General features: G+C 36.4%; 1 protein-coding gene and 1 long non-coding RNA gene across 4 annotated transcripts in view; both read left to right on the top strand.

Annotated features, from left to right (window-relative positions):
• Nucleotides 1–5842, top strand: part of STRN (striatin) — a 92799-nt gene extending 86957 nt beyond the window's left edge. For all 3 annotated transcript variants that reach the window (XM_027033550.2, XM_027033552.2, XM_053201031.1), the window contains one exon: nucleotides 48–5842. In XM_027033550.2, coding sequence (XP_026889351.1) covers nucleotides 48–217 — 170 coding nt within the window. In that variant the 3' untranslated portion in view covers nucleotides 218–5842. The remainder of the gene's footprint in view (nucleotides 1–47) is intronic.
• Nucleotides 5843–10116: 4274 nt separating this feature from the next.
• Nucleotides 10117–16461, top strand: LOC128311277 (uncharacterized). Its single transcript, XR_008289588.1, has 2 exons — nucleotides 10117–15140; nucleotides 15802–16461. It is a non-coding gene; the product is annotated as an uncharacterized LOC128311277 (long non-coding RNA).
• Nucleotides 16462–17567: the final 1106 nt, after the last annotated feature.

A 17567-nucleotide genomic window follows, 5' to 3' on the forward strand; every position in this document is an offset into this window, starting at 1 on the left:
CAATTTCTTTTTCTTTTCTTCTTTTTTTTTCTTTTCTTTTGATACAGGTCATGACTGTTCAATACGTTTATGGAACCTAGAAAGTAAGACGTGTATCCAAGAGTTTACAGCTCATCGGAAAAAGTTTGAAGAATCAATTCACGATGTAGCTTTCCACCCATCCAAATGCTATATAGCCAGTGCTGGGGCTGATGCACTGGCCAAAGTCTTTGTATGACACAATGCATCATCTTCACCTTCTAGCTCTTTATAAATAATCAACTGCACAAAAGAGATACAGAAGACCAGGGCAAGAATCAACCTGTCCTGCCCTTTTGTTCTGCCGAAGGAGCACAGAGAACATTTGTTAAAGTATAGTTTTGCAATTCGTATACTGTTTTCTAAAACTAAGGTTTGTTCTGGTTGCTGCAAGCTCAGCTGAATCTGTGAGCCTGAAAACTGTTTCAAAATTTCCCCCAATAGGAGCTATTATTTCTGAGGTTGTTCTAATTCGCTAGGCAGGCCTGAGCGAACATAGGTTTAGCCTGTCCCTATTGAGTAAATAGGGCATGCTATAAGGGATAATTAAAAAGCTTGATGACTGGGAATGATAGAGGAAGAACAGAAATTTAGACCCAGTTCTCCCCTGAGAAATCTTGTTAACCACATTAGGTAGTCAAAACAGTAATCTTTACCATATCTGCTGTACTAACCCCGATGTGCATAATGAGCAGGCAGTGTTCAAATGAGTTTTTAATTTAGCTCTCCTTTCATCTGTGCACATAAAAGCACCTGGCAAAGCATTTTACCATTAGGGGAAAAAAAGAAATGCAATAATATGTTAAATATATTATTATTCAAAAATGCTAAACAAATATTTAGTTTGTAAGCAGATTTCTATATTGTATTACCTTTTTGAAAATAGATTTGGTACCATTGTAAAGTTAAGCTGTCAAAAACAGTCACCATTATCAATAGTCAGTAGAGTCTGCTTTTACTAAAGAATTTAACTTATTCAGGTTCAAGATTCTGTTTATTTTTAAGGGCAAGCAGGGCATATCTTGATAATTTCTATTAATTTTAAAATTCACTTTATTCATGTGATATTTCTAGTACCAGAGTGGTTATCTCATATTGATGAAATCTTACCTTTTAGTGGTTGAAAAGACAGAAGTTATCTGTGAGTACTTGTTTTTCAAAATCCACATAACCATGCTTCGGATGACCTCTTGCTTTTTCTTTGTCTCTCATATTCAAATTATCTGACACCTACCAAAAACAGTTTATAATTACGTTTTGACAGCCCAAAGGGTATGGTTAATGTCAGGCAGCTGCTTTTGCAGTACTAAATAAAACACCTGGTTTGTGCCCCAGAAGTCTTCCATTAATCTATCCAAGAAGAAGAGCCCGCTGGAAATCTGGACGGAAGAGTTCAGTGCATCCCTTGGTTAAAGAGTTTTCTCTTTCCCTTCCCCTACCCCTCCATTCTTTAATTGGAGTACACAGCGTGTTTTAATAGGCAGTGTGTCAGTATCGTTTCTGTGGAAAACTGTCATAAAGGACCAGGGTTCCTTGAGCTCACCTAGGTTCCTTGAGCTCACCTAGCCTGTGACCCACATGTGACCAGCTCTTAAGATTCCCATGACCCCACTCTTTGGACCTAGTGTCTTCACATTCTTTTGTTTGCCCCAAATGTCAGAGACCAGTATAGAAATTAGGAATAAATTATTAATGCCCAACTTTTCAGCAAAATGTATATATAGTAGTTTTCATACTTAAAATCCATATCCATAAATGTTTTAATCTTTTAATATAATTCCTACATTCCTCTCCCAACATATTCCATTGTTGTAACAATGACACTTCTGATGATATGTATATTTACTCTGAAAAAGTATTCTGGTGGTGATATGGATAGTAATTGACAATTTTTCTTTAAAATTTCTGCTTTTCTGCCTCTGGAGTTTTGCAGCATACAAGCTAGATTTGCCTGGTTGATAGACAGATATACTTTAATATTTTGACACAGCTACCTTGTCATTTCATCTGTGCTTTGGTTCACAGTGGGCTCAAGGGACTCCTTTCTATAATCGAATGAATTGACCTGGACTTGAACTCCCAGGTGAATGTTTATATTCCCATGCAGATATAGAAGTCCACATTGTGTTTGGTTCATTCCTCTTTTTGGTTCTTCAGTGAGTAAAAAAAAATGGTGTTGCTAACCTAACATATTCATATAAGTATACTGGAAAATCCAGTCGGGTGCCCTTACTTGGCATGTTTATGATGGACTAAGCTATTGTTTTACCACTTACTGCTTAAATTACCTCGCAAGGTCTCCAGTGCCTGCTTTACTTACATCACTGAAATTCTCAAAACCAAGAAAGTCTCTTCCTTTACATTTTATACCTCCTGGTTGAAATTTCTCCCTTCGTGAGTGGAAAATGACCATGAGATAGGTAAACTGTGGTGCAGATGATGGAGCTTTGGAAGTTCTTTAGCCAGCCAGTGCCGGGCCATTGGAGACCCTAGACAGAAACAGATTCCTCTCCACTAGCACTGTGTGATCACAGCCTAGAAATGAGCCAAAGCTGTCTTCCAGCCAGAGAGAAGCATAGACATGTATCTGCTTTCCCCGCCAGCCTATCAGAAATTTAATCCCCCAAATGAACAAATTCAAGATTCACACAGTCATTGAAATGCTTTCATAGTGCTTGGTTTGTAAATATTTTGGGTGAAATGTATTGGGAGAGTATGAAAATCAGCAGGAGACATGGTCCCTGCCTTATTTTCATATGCTATGAATACATCTCTGGGACTTGCAGCACCCTTCTCAAAACCCAGATGTCATATGGAGCTCATTTGCTACTCGAACCCTAGACAGGTATTTAACATAAGTGATATAATGACCTTCAGTATTTTTCTATTGAACAAGTTTAGCGATTTTTGCCATTAAACAGATAATTAGTTATGCAAAGTATTTAGCTTTTATAATCATTTTAGTTATGACTAAAAGGGGGGAAATTATGCTGCATCACTGATAATGAACTTTGTGAAAAATTTTTGTTTATCTGACTTTCATTCCTTCAGTATTCTTGCTATAAATTTCTTTTGGAGATAATGATAAAGATTTATTTGAAAATGTCTAAAATGTATGTATATTTTATAAATATATATTATATATATTGTAGGAATATATATAATATATATAGACTATATATATTATATATATATATTATATATATATATAAACCATAGGTGCATTTTACTGTTTTGTATTTTCATTCTTAGAGGTCGTGTACACCACAGGTAATGATGAGTATGATGAGTGTTGTGCTGTTTGCTTTTGCAGTATAATATATAGTTCTAAATGTTTCAATTACTGTATATACTATATTCATTATAGGCTAGCATGCTTGTTTTAAAGACTGTCATTCTAGTTTATTAAAATCTGAATGTAAGAAAACCTGGCTATTCAGATGTGAATTGAAAAATATTCCATTCTCAGTACTGAACTATTTCCATTGAACATTCAGGATTTTTTTTAACAAAACAGATATCATCAAGAAGGCAATAGCTAGAGAATGAGAGGTGCCTTTAAAATAAAATACAAATGCAGCCTTACAGTGAGGATGAGGATTGAGCTGGGGGGGGGGGGGGGGGGGACTATGGCAGAGAAAGATTGAGAGACAGAGAGAGAGTGAATGTGTGTGTGCGTGTGTGTTTGCCAGTCTGTGAAGATCCTGATTTGTGACCATCAATGTCTTTTCAGTGTATCTGCTCAACTTCTAGGATTTCAAGGGACATTTCATGCACTGTCTTCGTGCTCTTCTGAGCACCACGTGTACTTTCCAAGGATTTTGAATGTGAATTCCTAGAAATTTCAGTAGACAGGAAAATAACTATTCTTTCATGATAGTTAAGTTCAGGTAAAAGGAGAAATTATTGATTCACCAAAATTATGGGATCTTCTAATGTTGGCTAGGTAATTTTGTAAAAATGTAATTTTTAAAGGCTTACTTTTTTAGTACTTCATATATTTCCCTCTTACACAAGAGCATGCCATGAAATTCTTCTGTGATGAAGATCCAACTAGTAAAAATTGTTTTTAGATTAAACACCTGAACTAGTTAAAATACCACCTAAGAATAGTGTTTAAATGGCATCTTTCATATCTACCTCGTTGTCATTGCTGCCATTTTAATGAAAGCAAATCTTTATGACATCAGAAATGACTGGATGCAATTTCTCTGTTGGTGCTTTTCTCAGGCTTTGTCATTTAAGTTATATTGAACTAAGATGTCACAAATCAGATTGAAAGACTCAGAGTTTTGGTTTTCTTTTGAAAGAACTGCTTAAAATTTATCATCAGTGTTGATAGTGAGTGGATATAGTTCAACTCTGGTTAGTATACGTCTGTGATATTTTCAACCAAGAGCCAAACTGTTACTGAATTTACATGGAAAAAGAGCTCTAAGTACAGTTTTCTTCAGCTTACTTTATTCTTTGAAAGCTATTTCAAGGCTATTAAGTACATAATCATTAATTTTATGTACTCAGAAGTTGCCTTTGTTACTGTTACTTGTTATTTATATAATTGCAGTACTTTATGTGTTTGACACTGGGATTCAGGTTGTATAAAAGTAGTAGCTGACTGAAAATTATATGTATATTTTTGTGAAATGTATCAATTCCAGAAGTTCCTTTTAGAAGAAGGTCCAGAAAACATGTCCATCTTTAAAAACAAAGGACAGGTCATTGGTAAATGATTTGAATCATTTTTACTTTCAGCACTGGAAGCTTTTTAATTGGCCGTATCCATCATCTAGCTGGACCTCCATGTCAGTGTAAGGGACACCAGATTGACAAAGTATTTAGCAGATTGCATCAGTTTTGTTTTTGTTTTTCTGTTTTCGTTTTTTTTCTTAATCGGAAAAAAAAAAAAAAACCACAAAAAAACAAAAACCAAAAAACTAATCTAGGCCAAACAGAGATCCCTAGATTCCACTTACTTATTCTAGCAGTATTCCTGAAGTGGTGCTTAGGGGTCAGAATTTTCTGGATCTTTGCTAGTTAAGCTTTAGATTTGATTTAACTGGGACCACGTGGTTGCCATCCCTGTGATGCAAATTAAAAGTTCATTTTAATTTAGATTAACTTTAATGTCTGCCTGGATTTTTAACAGGCTGTGAACCAGTGAGTGCCTTGTTAATGTAGAATGATCTTCCCTGGTTGTTAGCTCCTTTCTGAAAATGTCTCAGAGAATGGTATTTTAGTTGACTTGTACAGAGCTGCTAAGTTCGGTATTATCAGCAGTCAGAAAGCCTTCAGTCTACCATGTACCTCCCTCCCTACTTTCTTCTCATTGTTTGGCTGAAGTTTGCCTCTTGTGAGAAACAAATTCGACCCCCCTCTCCACACGCTTTTTTCAATCCAGATTAAGAGGTATTCCCTACATGCATTCCAACTGTATGATCTAATATCTGTTTTTAGGAGGAACCACTTCTTTGTAATCCTGAAATCTACTGGTTACTTTACGTCCTTCTTAACTTCAGTTTACTAGAGCTGACTCCAGGGCATCATCAGTTTAGATTCCTACTAACTTCTTTTCTCCACCCCCCCCCCCCCCACCTTCTCCCCCGCAACTGGTGGGCCCTGGACCAGATTGTTTGATCTTCAGGTATTTTTAAATTTAGTTATAATATCAATTAATGTAAATTAATCCAAATGCTAATTTTTGTGGTGCAAGAAGTTTCTTTTGTAAATTCAGGGTATGGATAAGCTAATTAAGATATCTTTATTTGGTGGCTCTAAGTGTATTATTTGTTTTTAAATAAAGTGTACAAATATAGATAATGTGCTATAGGTGTCTCATGAATTGAAATATTTTGGAATCTAGTGGATTTGCAGTTTATTATAAAATACTTTAATACAACTTGATTTTGTTTTTTCCAGTAGGGGTGGGGCAGAAGAGGCATGCAGAGGAATGAAGGAGTATTAGACAAAGTAGATGTGAGTCCAAAGTAATAAGCCAGTCTTAATTATTGATTGTGAGGAAGATAGAGAAATTTATCATTATAGAGTGTGAACCTTTGGAAAGCCAGTAAAATTAAAATACCCCATGAGATTGGATAATTGATACTTTCAGGGACACACATATTTTTCAAGTGTTTAGTTATATATTTTTTAAAAATTACACACACATATATAAATTTAATGTGTTTTTATTTTTATTTAATTTTTTGTTTGGCTACTTAACAAACATAAGCCCTCCCCTCCCCCTTGCCTTTTCAGATCAACATTAGTTTTTAAGAGCTCTCTCTGCCCACAGCTCACAGTCTCTTTGTTCCAATCTGAAGCCACCATACTATGTGGAATCTGAAAGTGTCCTTGAAACTATCTGCCGTTCTCTGATGTTTTTGTATTCTGCTGTAGTGATGAGTTTATATCCTTTAGCACGTACACATTCTTCAGCAGCGTCAGAAATACCCCTTTTTGTGCCTTTTAATGAGAACTGAGACATTGCTGGAGTAATTTTTGAGTAATCTAGTACAGAAGGCTAGGAAGATGCCAAAAGTTTTTTCATGGATTAACGGGCCCTCTGGGGTGCCCCAGAGTGTTCCTCTGACCTGCATTGGGTTCCCCAAGACCATCACCGAGGTTTTGAGGGGCCCCAGAGATGTACTGGCACTTAGGATAGTCCCCAGGAACACCTAGGAATCTTGGCAGCGCCATGTAACTCAAACACTGTGGCTATGAAGTGCCCCTCCACTTGTTCCTTATTAGTTAACATCTGTTGCTTACAGTGATCGGGATACTCTGATTTTATGGGGAATCACTGGTATGCACCTCTAAATATTGGAAACCCTGTCTTCTGGAACACTAACTTAGTATAGTTTGTATACTTTCAAAACCACAGAATTCAAAGTTCACCAACCACAAAATGACTCACTTTGCATTTCACTTAGATCCTACAACCCCAAGTCCTTTCTCCATCCTAGTGGTTTAATTAAGGGTAATGGTGGTTTTAGTCAGACTTGAAGAAGGATCTATTTGAACAAAATCTGCAATATCCTGCTAACAGGAAGGGCCTATTTTGTAGAAAATTCCCTTGTCCTCGATGATTTAGCCATTCACCTTACATTGCAGGCTGGTCCAGATGCTAACTCTGCATTGACTTTCCCTGTGTGCCTCTTTAAAGATACAATTAATCCAGTAATGTAAAGGAGAACCCACCATAAAACATCTGTTAAATAGCACTTGGAGCACTGGAATGAGTATGGCTAATTCATGTGCCAAAGTTTTCTGTGCTCTCATAAACTGCAGTATATATACCAGGTTCCCAATCTCTAACCTCAAACCACAGATATTTTTGAATTACCTCATCTAATAGCATCACCAAGTTAAGGGTAATGGTAAGGGAAACCTATCATTTACAAATGAAATTTCCCAAACTGAAAAACTTTCTTTAATTAAACACTGCATGGAATGCAAAAATTTTATGTTTAGTGTGAATTGTAAAAACAAGGAGTTTGTGACTTGTGTAAGATGTGCTGAAATGTTAAAGTACACTGACATCTAGCTATTTTCTGAGTGAAATGGACCAAGGCAGTAGTTTTTCATAAGTAAGATTAACTTACTTAGAGCAAAAGAAATCTCATCAGAAAGTTTACTTTGGGTGCTGGCTAACTTGGGTGAGAGTGTGGGGGAAAACTACCGTACCAAGAAGGAAAAGCCACCAGCCCTGCCATCTGGACCCACCACCCATTGGCTCCCTTTTTTCTTTAAATGACTTGGAACGATGACCTCTGAGATCTTTTGACCTCTAAAAGTGAATAGTTCCAATTCTGCCTTGTCATTGCTCCCTGTTACCTAAATGAAAGATTTTTAGGAAGTACATCAAAAGTATTCTAGAGCTCCCAGGTAAAGTGTCAGCATAGCTTTTATTATATTTTAGGAAGCCATATTAACATAGACCCAAGTATGTTGTGCCACTTGTATATGTCAGAATGACGACCAGAAATGTAAAAATGTTCTCATGAGGCCAAGTGATAATCCCATGAAAAGATCAGAAAGTCATTTTTGTAGGATGAGTTGTTTTGAGTGATTTTACTATGCTTTCAAAACCATTTAAAAATATATTTGCATGTTTCTCTACAGACTTTTGAGCCCATATATTTCAGAATATCCTGTTGGTAGAATAATTTTATTCAGTGTGTATTTTAGAAAAAGAATTCAATGGTCTCATATCTTTTGACAGTTATTAATGATCAAACTCCTGACACTCCCTCCCCTTTTCCTCCCCTCCCCGCTGGAACTCATTGGTATGTAGACCAGTAGCATATGTCTCCATGTTTTGGCTGCCTGGAAAAACAGCATGTTGTATAGTTTGCAGATAAACATGGAACCTTGTATATTTGATACATGTCAAAATGATTGTGAATATCATGTGAATAATGTTAATTAGCAGTGTCCCCTCAGCTAACAACATTAAGGTTAGATTCTGCCAATTACCATTCAGGAGTTTTGAAAGTATGCACATTGAGCTAAAATACCACTTAATTCATTTAAATGGAAACTTTATTTTTCAGTGAAACAGTACGTGTTCAGTTTCCTTGTAGATCTCAGGGTCAGAAGAAATCAGGCTTTCTCCCAACTCTAAAACATTCAGGCTTTCTTTTATTCATTTTGGTCAGCCTTTTAAATAAGCAAGACAATAAACTATTTCTCATATCCTACTATACTTGGGAATACACATCTAATGATTCCAATTAAGAAAAAATAAACCCTGCAAGCAGGCTTCCCCCACCCCCCCTCCCCGTCTTTAGGAACATCATTGCTTTCTGGAGGAGAAATTATTTTACTTCAGAAAATGAAGGTGAGAGATCCGTGCAGTTTTGTCTCCTTGATATATGCAAGTTATGTACAGCTTGCCTCTGCAGAAAAACACAAATTTTATTTTGTATGATTTTTAAAAGTTATTTTGGAAGTACAAAAATCAGCAAGGAAGATGTGTTAAGTTTATTTTATATACTGTCTTTCAAAATCTTAGATTCTTTGTGTTGCATGGGAAGCATGTAGTGATGAATTTTATTATGAATGCCTTGTTTCTACCCCATCCTCAACTCACATTTTACATATTATGTATTGCTCAGTGTCACGTAACTAAAACAGGTAAATGATTGCTTCAGTCTCTATAAGCTCATTTGTTTTTCTTATATTCTGCTTAGCACCTCTCCTGATTCCTTCCCATATAAAAAGTACTCAAATACTATCTGTGGGTTGAGAAATTAGAAAGCACATTTTCAAAACTCTAAATCTATCCAGATCTTCAAAAAGAAATAAATCATCCCTGCAGGTTCCTAGCCGATCGCAGATATATTTAGATCTGTGAGGCTGATCCTAAGATTGAGGTCTGTACCCTAAGGAGGAATTTGGATCTCACCTGGAAGGTGGCAGCAGAATGGCCAAGACACCACCCTCCTGCACACTTCCAGTCCTGCCTACGTGGGAATTAAGCAGAGCATGTGGGGGACAAGGACATGTGTCTGAACACTGTTAATGGTGCATCTTCTTTCCCTAACCTCTCTAGCACCAACCCACTGGCCTTTGATCTCTTGTGGGGCAGCTCCTCCAGTCTGGAACTTAAACCTGCCGGGACTGTCTTGGGCCCAGGCCAGATCCACCACCCTTTCCTTGCAACCCTCAGACGGTCCAGCTATTCCTAACTGGCTGTTTTTTTCCCCAAAGAAGTAGGAAGTACCTCCCAGTAGAAGATTGTCAAGAAAGGCATTCCTCTGGGGGAACTTGCCTTGGATTTGAAGAATCTAGGACAAATCCCTCGGGATGTTTTCAGGGCTGCTTTTTGCCTAGAAGATTTGATGGTAATTATCTAAACGTTTATTAACTCTCCTGGGACCGAGCTCTGTGTTGTCTTGCTTTGCAGCTACCATTCCACCAAGGCCCAAGTGGCTTGCAGCCTTGAGCTGAAAAGCTGAATTGCTTCAGGAGCAAAATAGTCAACAAGTTAGAGACAGACTATATTTTAACAATCAAATGACTTTTAAATCATTAAGAGAATCATCAGAAGAGTAGTGAATTGAATTTTTCACATTTCACATTTCCATTTCTAAAGGAGATGGGTGTTTCACAGATGTAAATAGGGGTACAATTTAAATTACTGCAATTAACTAAAAGAGAAACAAGGTGCATGTGGCCGGCTCAGTTGGAAGAGCTTGCGACTCTTGATCTCGAGGTCATGAGTTCGAGCCCCATGTTGGCTGTAGAGATTACTTAATTAAAAAAAAAAAAAAAAGCAACAAGTGAAGTAATGAAGAGACATAATGGCAGAACTCATATCCCACCATCATACCATTCCACTCCCACCCCATCTTGTAACAGCCTGATCTATGTATCCCTATTTTTGTTCATCCAGATAGGTGTACACAAATACTACACAGGGTTTTGTCTTACTCTACATGTTCTCTGCAACTTGCTTTTAAAATTTAATGTGTATTTTGAGCACCTTCAAGTCCATACATAGACTTCTTTTAAATTCCTTAATCTACACACACACACTCCCGTGTAAATGAAATGAGATTTTTTTTGGTGCGTCTGTTTGCTGTAAATAAGTGGGATAACACATACCCTGTGCATCTTTTCTCATCCAAAAATGTGTGATGGAAATCCCTCCAAGTCTGTCTCATAGCTGTTATTTCATTCTTCTGAATGCTGTATAATACTCTATGATGATGACTTAAACTTCTTCTCTAATTAATGGACATGTACTTTGCTACCGGATTTTCACTATTATGGTAACTATGCCTGTGCACATACTCATGACCATGATGGTGTCACTTCTGTGGAGTAGATTGCCTGCAGTAGGATTGCTGGTTGACAGCTACATAGATTTAAATTTTTTTAATAACTATTGACAGATTATTTCCCAAAAAGGCTGGAGCAATTTATATCTTCATCAGTAAATGTACAGTATAAAAATTACCCATGCCCTTCATCCCCACTAGGGATGTTGTATCATTTTAAAAAAGAAGAAAAAAAAGACTGGTGTGTGTATAATGATTTCTCAGTATTACTTTATTTGCATTTTACCTAATTATTGTAAATCTGCATAACTTTTCATATGTTCTTTGGTTATTTGGGTTTCACTCATAATTAAATTACCTTTTGTATTTTCTATTGCTGTATAACCGATTAGCACCAATTTAGCAGCTTAAAGTGATACCTGTTTATTATCTCACAGTTATATGGGTTAGAACTTCAAGCAGGCTTGACTGGGCTCTTTGTTTACTGTCTGATAAGGCTGAAATGAAGGTGGGTGCCAGTCTGAGCTCTTAACTGAAGGATCTGGGGAAGAATTCACTTCCAAGCTCATTCATGTTGTTGGCAGAATCTGAATCCTTAAAACTGTAGGACGGTTGTAGATGGAGGGCTCTGTTTTCTTGCAGGCTGTCAGCCAGAGGTTGATCTCAGCTTTTAGACGTTACTCTCCAATCCTTGTACATGACCCCTCCCATCTTCCAAGTTAGCAAGGATTCATCAAGATCCTTCTCATCCTTGACTTTCTCTGCTTTTTCTTCTGCTGCAAGCCAGAGAAAACTCTGCTTTTAAAGGACTTATGTACCTAGGGCGAACCCACCCAGATAATTTCTGTATGTTAAGGTCTACTGGTTAGTAACCTTAATTAAGTCTACAGACTCCCTTTGCTCTGTAAATGTAGCATTGTCATGGGAGGAACATCAGGGTGAAAGATTATGGGGGCCATCTTAGAATTCTGCCCTACCACAAATCTTCATATTTTTATTTATATCTTTATATTTGTGTCCATGTTTCTATTGTGTTTGCCTTTTTATTTAGTTTGTAGGAGGTTTTTGTATATTACATCTATTAAGCCTTCCTACTCTTGGTTGCAAATAGTTTTACCAACTCATTTATAAGTTGTCTATTGACCACTAATATTATTAAGTACTTTTTCCACAGAAAACTTAGCCATTTGGATTTCCCTCTTAAGGTGAATTGCATATTTGTATTTTTTAATTCACATTTAAAATTTTTACTCATTTTTTCATTTACTTGATTTTTATTAACATTTTGCCCATATGTGCACTGTCTTTTAAAAAAATTTTAAGCACTCTTTCAATCATTATATGTAAATGCTTCATCATATTATTTGCAAATTTTCTCCAAATCTGTCATCATTTACCATATTTATAATACATTTTCCCATTAAAAACTTTATATTAGTATATACTCAAGTATATTAATTTACAAAATGTGAACACTTATAAATACATAAAAATTTCAAAGTATTCTGTATTGATTAAGGCCTTCACTTCTGAGTGACGTGTGTAGTCTCCTAGAATGTCTTCTACATTTCATTTTTGTTGTTAGTGTTTTTTCACATTGTTTTTACTCCATTTGGAATTTGGTTTTGTATAGAACGCCAGCTATGGACCCAACTCTCCTTTCTTCCACGTGGGTTGCCAGTTGTTCCAGCACTTTTTATTAAATTATCCTTTAACAATGAAATGAAATACCAACTTTGTCATATATTAAATTTTCATATATAATGAGATTTCTCAATATACTGTGCTGTTTCACTAATAGTACTCTTTATATGTGGCAATATCACACTGATTTAATTACAGTGGCTTTATGTATAGTCATACAGTGGCTTCATAAAATGGTCAGGCAGAACTTTTTCCCACCCCACGGTCCTGCATACTGTTCTTTTCACTACCTTTCTTGGCTATTATCAGGCATTTCAAGTTTGTGATCATTTTATCCAATTAGGGGTTGAAATTCCATTAAATTTAAAAATTAATTTGGGGAAATTTGACATATGATATTATCTTCTGTTTTTATTTTTATTTTTAAATTTAATTTATTTTTGATAGAGAGCACAAGTGGGGGAGGGGCAGAGAGAGAAGGAGACACAGAATCCAAAGCAGGCTCCAGGCTCCGAGCTGTCAGCACAGAGCCTGATGCGGGGCCAGAACCCACAAATTGTGAGATCATGACCTGAGCCAAGGTCGGACGCTCAGCCGACTGAGCCACCCAGGCTTCCCGCCATATGATATGTCTTCTAAGAACTAACAAAATTATATCATTTTCTGTTTGCTCAGATCTTGTCTATATCATTAGAATGATTAAGATTTGAGAGTTTTCTTCACTTAAGTCCTGTGTCTTTTTTTTACTAAATGTAGTCTTGTTCCTTAGTTTTTTGGTCATTATTAAGAACGGATTTTTTTCCCCCATTTTCATTTCTAAAGGCTTATTACAAAGAAAAAGCCTATTTTTTTTCCTGTGTGCTTAAACCTTATATGTAACAGATTTATTATATATACTTACTAAATTTTCTCATGAAGTTTTCACTAGGGACTCTCTTGGGACTTTTAGAAATATAATGATGATACAAATATTATGATACACGAAATCACAAAAATAACTCGTTTTTTTTTAATATTAGAAATATTCTTTTCCTCTCTAGAATCTTTATTGTCTAGAAACTCTATTATAGTGTTGAATGGTAATGGTGATAGCCAGCACCTCTGTCACGGATTTTAATTGAAGTAGTTTATTGAGCTGTTTCGAATATTCATGTTGCTTTTTGGTAAATAATCTTATCTAAACAAATTCTTGTTTTACCAAGACATTTTATCAGAAAATGCTGCTGAATTTTGTCAAATGCCTTTTCAGCCTTTTTTGATGTGGTTTTGTGTTAGTCTTCTTTAATCTGTTGACTACTTAGATTACATTGGAGCTGCTGATATTAAGCCACTCTTGTCTCCTTGGAATAAAACCTACTTGGTCATAATGTGTTATTCTTTTTTTTTTTTTTTTTTTTTTTTATAAATCAGTATTCCAGTTGCTAATATTTTATTTAGAATTTCAGCATGCATATTCATACATGAGATTAGTCTATAGGTTTCTTTAGTGGTCTGTTTTTATTAGGTATAAAAAGTTATGCAGGTTGACAAAATGTGGGACTAATCAGAAGGCTCGCCCACTGTGGTTGAGAATGCAAATTTATTCAAATGTGTTAGAAAACCACTTGGCTGAATCTACTGACGTGAAAATATAAAATCTAGTAATTCTGCTTCTGGGCAAACACCCAATAAAATGCATACATATGTTTACCAAAAGACATGTTCTAGAATGTTTATAGCAACATTATTAGCAATAGCTTCAAACCAGGAACTACCTAAAAGTCCATCTACTATAGCATGGATAAATACATTTTTGTGTTCATACAGTGGAATATTATACAGCAACAAGAATGAACAGTTTGTAAGCACATGCAATATATGGATGAATCTCAGAAACGTTATGTCGAGCCTTAAAAGGCAGATATAAAAAGAATACTGTGTGCTTGCCTTTTTATAAGTGCAAAAACAGGCAAAACTAATCTGTTAACTGTTAGAAGACAGGAGCGTGGTTATCTTCAGTGAGAGATAAGTAGAGGGGGAGGTAGTGTCTGAAAGAGTTTGAGGGGGATTCTGCAGTGCTGGTAACATTTTGTGTCTTTGTCTAGGTGCCTGTTTATGTTCGATTGTTTAGGTCATGGAAACTCATCTACTTTACACTTACATGTACACTTTTCTGTATGTATTTTATACTTGAATAAAATGTTTTTAGAAAGCAATACTTGTTTCATAGAATGAATTGGGGAGATTTCATCTTTTTCTACAGTTTAGAATTGTTTAAGAGGTCTTTGAAATTATATGTTAAAGATTAGATGAAACTTGGCTGAGAGACTTTCGGTCCTGAGGCCTTCTTGTTTAGAGGTAGGATTTTTCATTGCTTTTCTACCTTTGGTTCAAAATATTCACTTCTTGAATTAATTCTGATAATTTATATTTTGTAGGAAATACTTCATTTTTTTGTAGGTTTTCACATTTATTTTCTATAGATCTGTGTTTTTATGTTTCTTGTAATTTCTTCAGTGTGTGGTATTATGGTTTTTATTCTTTTTATCCAAGGATTATCTATCTGTGTTTCTTAATTTTCAAGGAGTTCAGGAAAAGCAGTACTAATTTTTCACATTCAGTTCCTCTTGGCAAGTTGAAGGGTGAGGAGGAAACAATCAAGGTGGATCAAGAATTTGCTCAGAATCCCATCTGAAGATTCCTGGATCAGAGGAGGTGTGTTACTGAGCTCCATGTCCCTTACCTTTCCTGGAAAAACAGGACACCAATTCTTTTTTCCCCTCTCCCCAAGTCTATTGCTTTACCCAAACATCTCTTTTTTGTGTGTCAGTTGGAAGAGTAGTGTGGCTCCTGATACTGTAGTCAGTGGTCTATTTCCACTAACGTAAACAGTCTTTCTAGGTACAAACATGTGAAACAAATGGCAAGGAATAATTAGGAATCGGCTATGGATATTAGCCACCTTTCCTATCTTATTCCCTTTGTGTTTGATCATTGTTACTGGGGCCTATTTGCTGTCAATGTACAAAGTACAGCCCTGCCAATTTGCCTTTTGCTTCTGTATCAGCAAGAAATGGAATTAGCTTTTAAGTTTGAGAAAACCCAAAAAATAATGGCCTAAAAAATAGGGTTTGTTTCTCTCCTATAAGAAGCCCAGTGTAAGGGAGTTGTGGCATTGGTCCAACTGTTCCAAATGTCAAGAAGGACCCAGGCTCTTTTTATTTCTCTTTGCCCCTTCTGAGAGTATTGGATTTTCATCTATTGCTTGGTCTCAAGATGGCGCCCACAATACCAGTCATATTATCAAGTTCAAGGCAACAAGAAGGTAAAAAGGGGGGAAGGGCAGAACTAATTAGGACTTTTCTTTTTTTGACAGCAAAGGAAATCTGCCCAGTGGCCCTCCAGCAGATTTCTCCATGTATCTCACTGGCCACAACATTGCCTCTCTACCTTTAATGGATGTTGAGAAAGTGAGTATCTCACTGTTCAGCTTCTGTAGTAGGAGATGGCAGTGAGAAGTCAATTTCAAATGGCTTTTGGGTTAGACAACAAATGTTCCCTCTCACAACTACCCCATTAGCCAGGAACCTCTTTAATCACTCATTTCTATTTTGCATTTGCCCTCATTTCTCCTCTCTCGCCCTGATTATGAAAAGAAATATATGTGGCTTGTGGATGCTGAGTCCTAATTTTCCAATTCTTGAGAACAGTGCCTCAAATCGCCTTCCAAATGAGACATTTGCTTTCTCCATGGGATATTACAGTCATTCTAATCTTGTTTGTTCATTCCCAGTTTTGAATTCACTCACTCTCTGAAGAACCATCAAACAAACCCTGATAAGTAGGCTTTCTTTCACACAAATCCTGAAGAACTCTGTTGTCTTAGATATAGCCTGGAGTTTGTCTCTAAGGTTAAGTTTCATATCAGTTGGTACATAACTCTTCTTGAATTCTTTCTGCACCAAGAGGATTACATTTTACATCTTAGAAGAAGTCGGTTTGTTTTCCTAAAGATGCTATAAAAAAAAAGAAAACACCTTAAGAAATGTCATAAAAAATAAACATCCTTACACATAAATTCTTTGGGCCAACCAGTACCAAAAAACCCCCTAAATTTCAACCTTCTGATATAAAAAGTGTACCCCTCCTTTGCTCTTTAAAATTGAAGACCAAATTATGCTTCTGGCTAAGTGAAGTAACAGAGATCAGATTTACCGTCCCCCTTTAAGCAATAGAGGGGGAAAAAACCCCAGTAGTTTTCAGACATTGAACAACAGCCAGCACAAGGCAATAATCCCTGAGAGAGAGGAAAACAAATTGTTGACCTGGCTTCTTGCCTAGAGAGAGTGTCCATGATCAGTGCAAGGAGGGGCAACCCAGGCAGAGCTTAGAGATCTCTGAGTTGAAGAGACAGAGTTGGGAGTTTGGCAAGTCCAAGATAGTTAGAGTTTGCAGGACAAAATACTACAGGAAAGCTCTGGAGATCTGAACTGGGTCTTCTCCAACTCTTCAGCTGAGTATTGGTATGTACAAGCATGTGAGGAAACTATGAGAGGCTGAGGAAAGAGTCACCCAGTATATAGGCAGAACAATCCTCTGGTGTTACACAGGGTTGGGAATAGTTTGTTTCCACCAGGCACAGTGGAATAATATAAAATGTGAGGCATTAGGTAGAGGGCTCAGAAGGATATTATTGCCTTATCACTGTGGAAAAACTCAGCCCTCGGCTAAAGGTTGCTTTGACTCTGTCTTAAAGCTTAAAAGTAAGATCTGGAAAGCTCAAACACACACACACACACACACACACACACACACACACACACACACACACACACTCTCTCTGAATATCTAGTTCCCCAAAAGGTAAAATTCAGAATGTTTGGAATCCAATTATCTGGAATGCAAAGAAGCAGGAAAACACAACCCCAAATGAGGAGGGAATGTAATAAATTAAAAATAACCCAGAATGAACACATACAGAATTAGTAAACAATGGCATTTAATTGTTTTTATAACTATATTGATATGCTAGAAGACAGAGAAGAATCTTTAAAACACTGAAAAGAAAAAACTCTGTAAACTTTCAATTCTATACCCAATAAGAATATCTTTGAAAAACAAAGGCAAAGACACATAAGTGCC

The sequence above is a fragment of the Acinonyx jubatus genome, chromosome A3 (genome assembly GCF_027475565.1).
Source record: "Acinonyx jubatus isolate Ajub_Pintada_27869175 chromosome A3, VMU_Ajub_asm_v1.0, whole genome shotgun sequence".
In the NCBI taxonomy this organism is placed as follows: Eukaryota; Metazoa; Chordata; class Mammalia; order Carnivora; family Felidae; genus Acinonyx; species Acinonyx jubatus.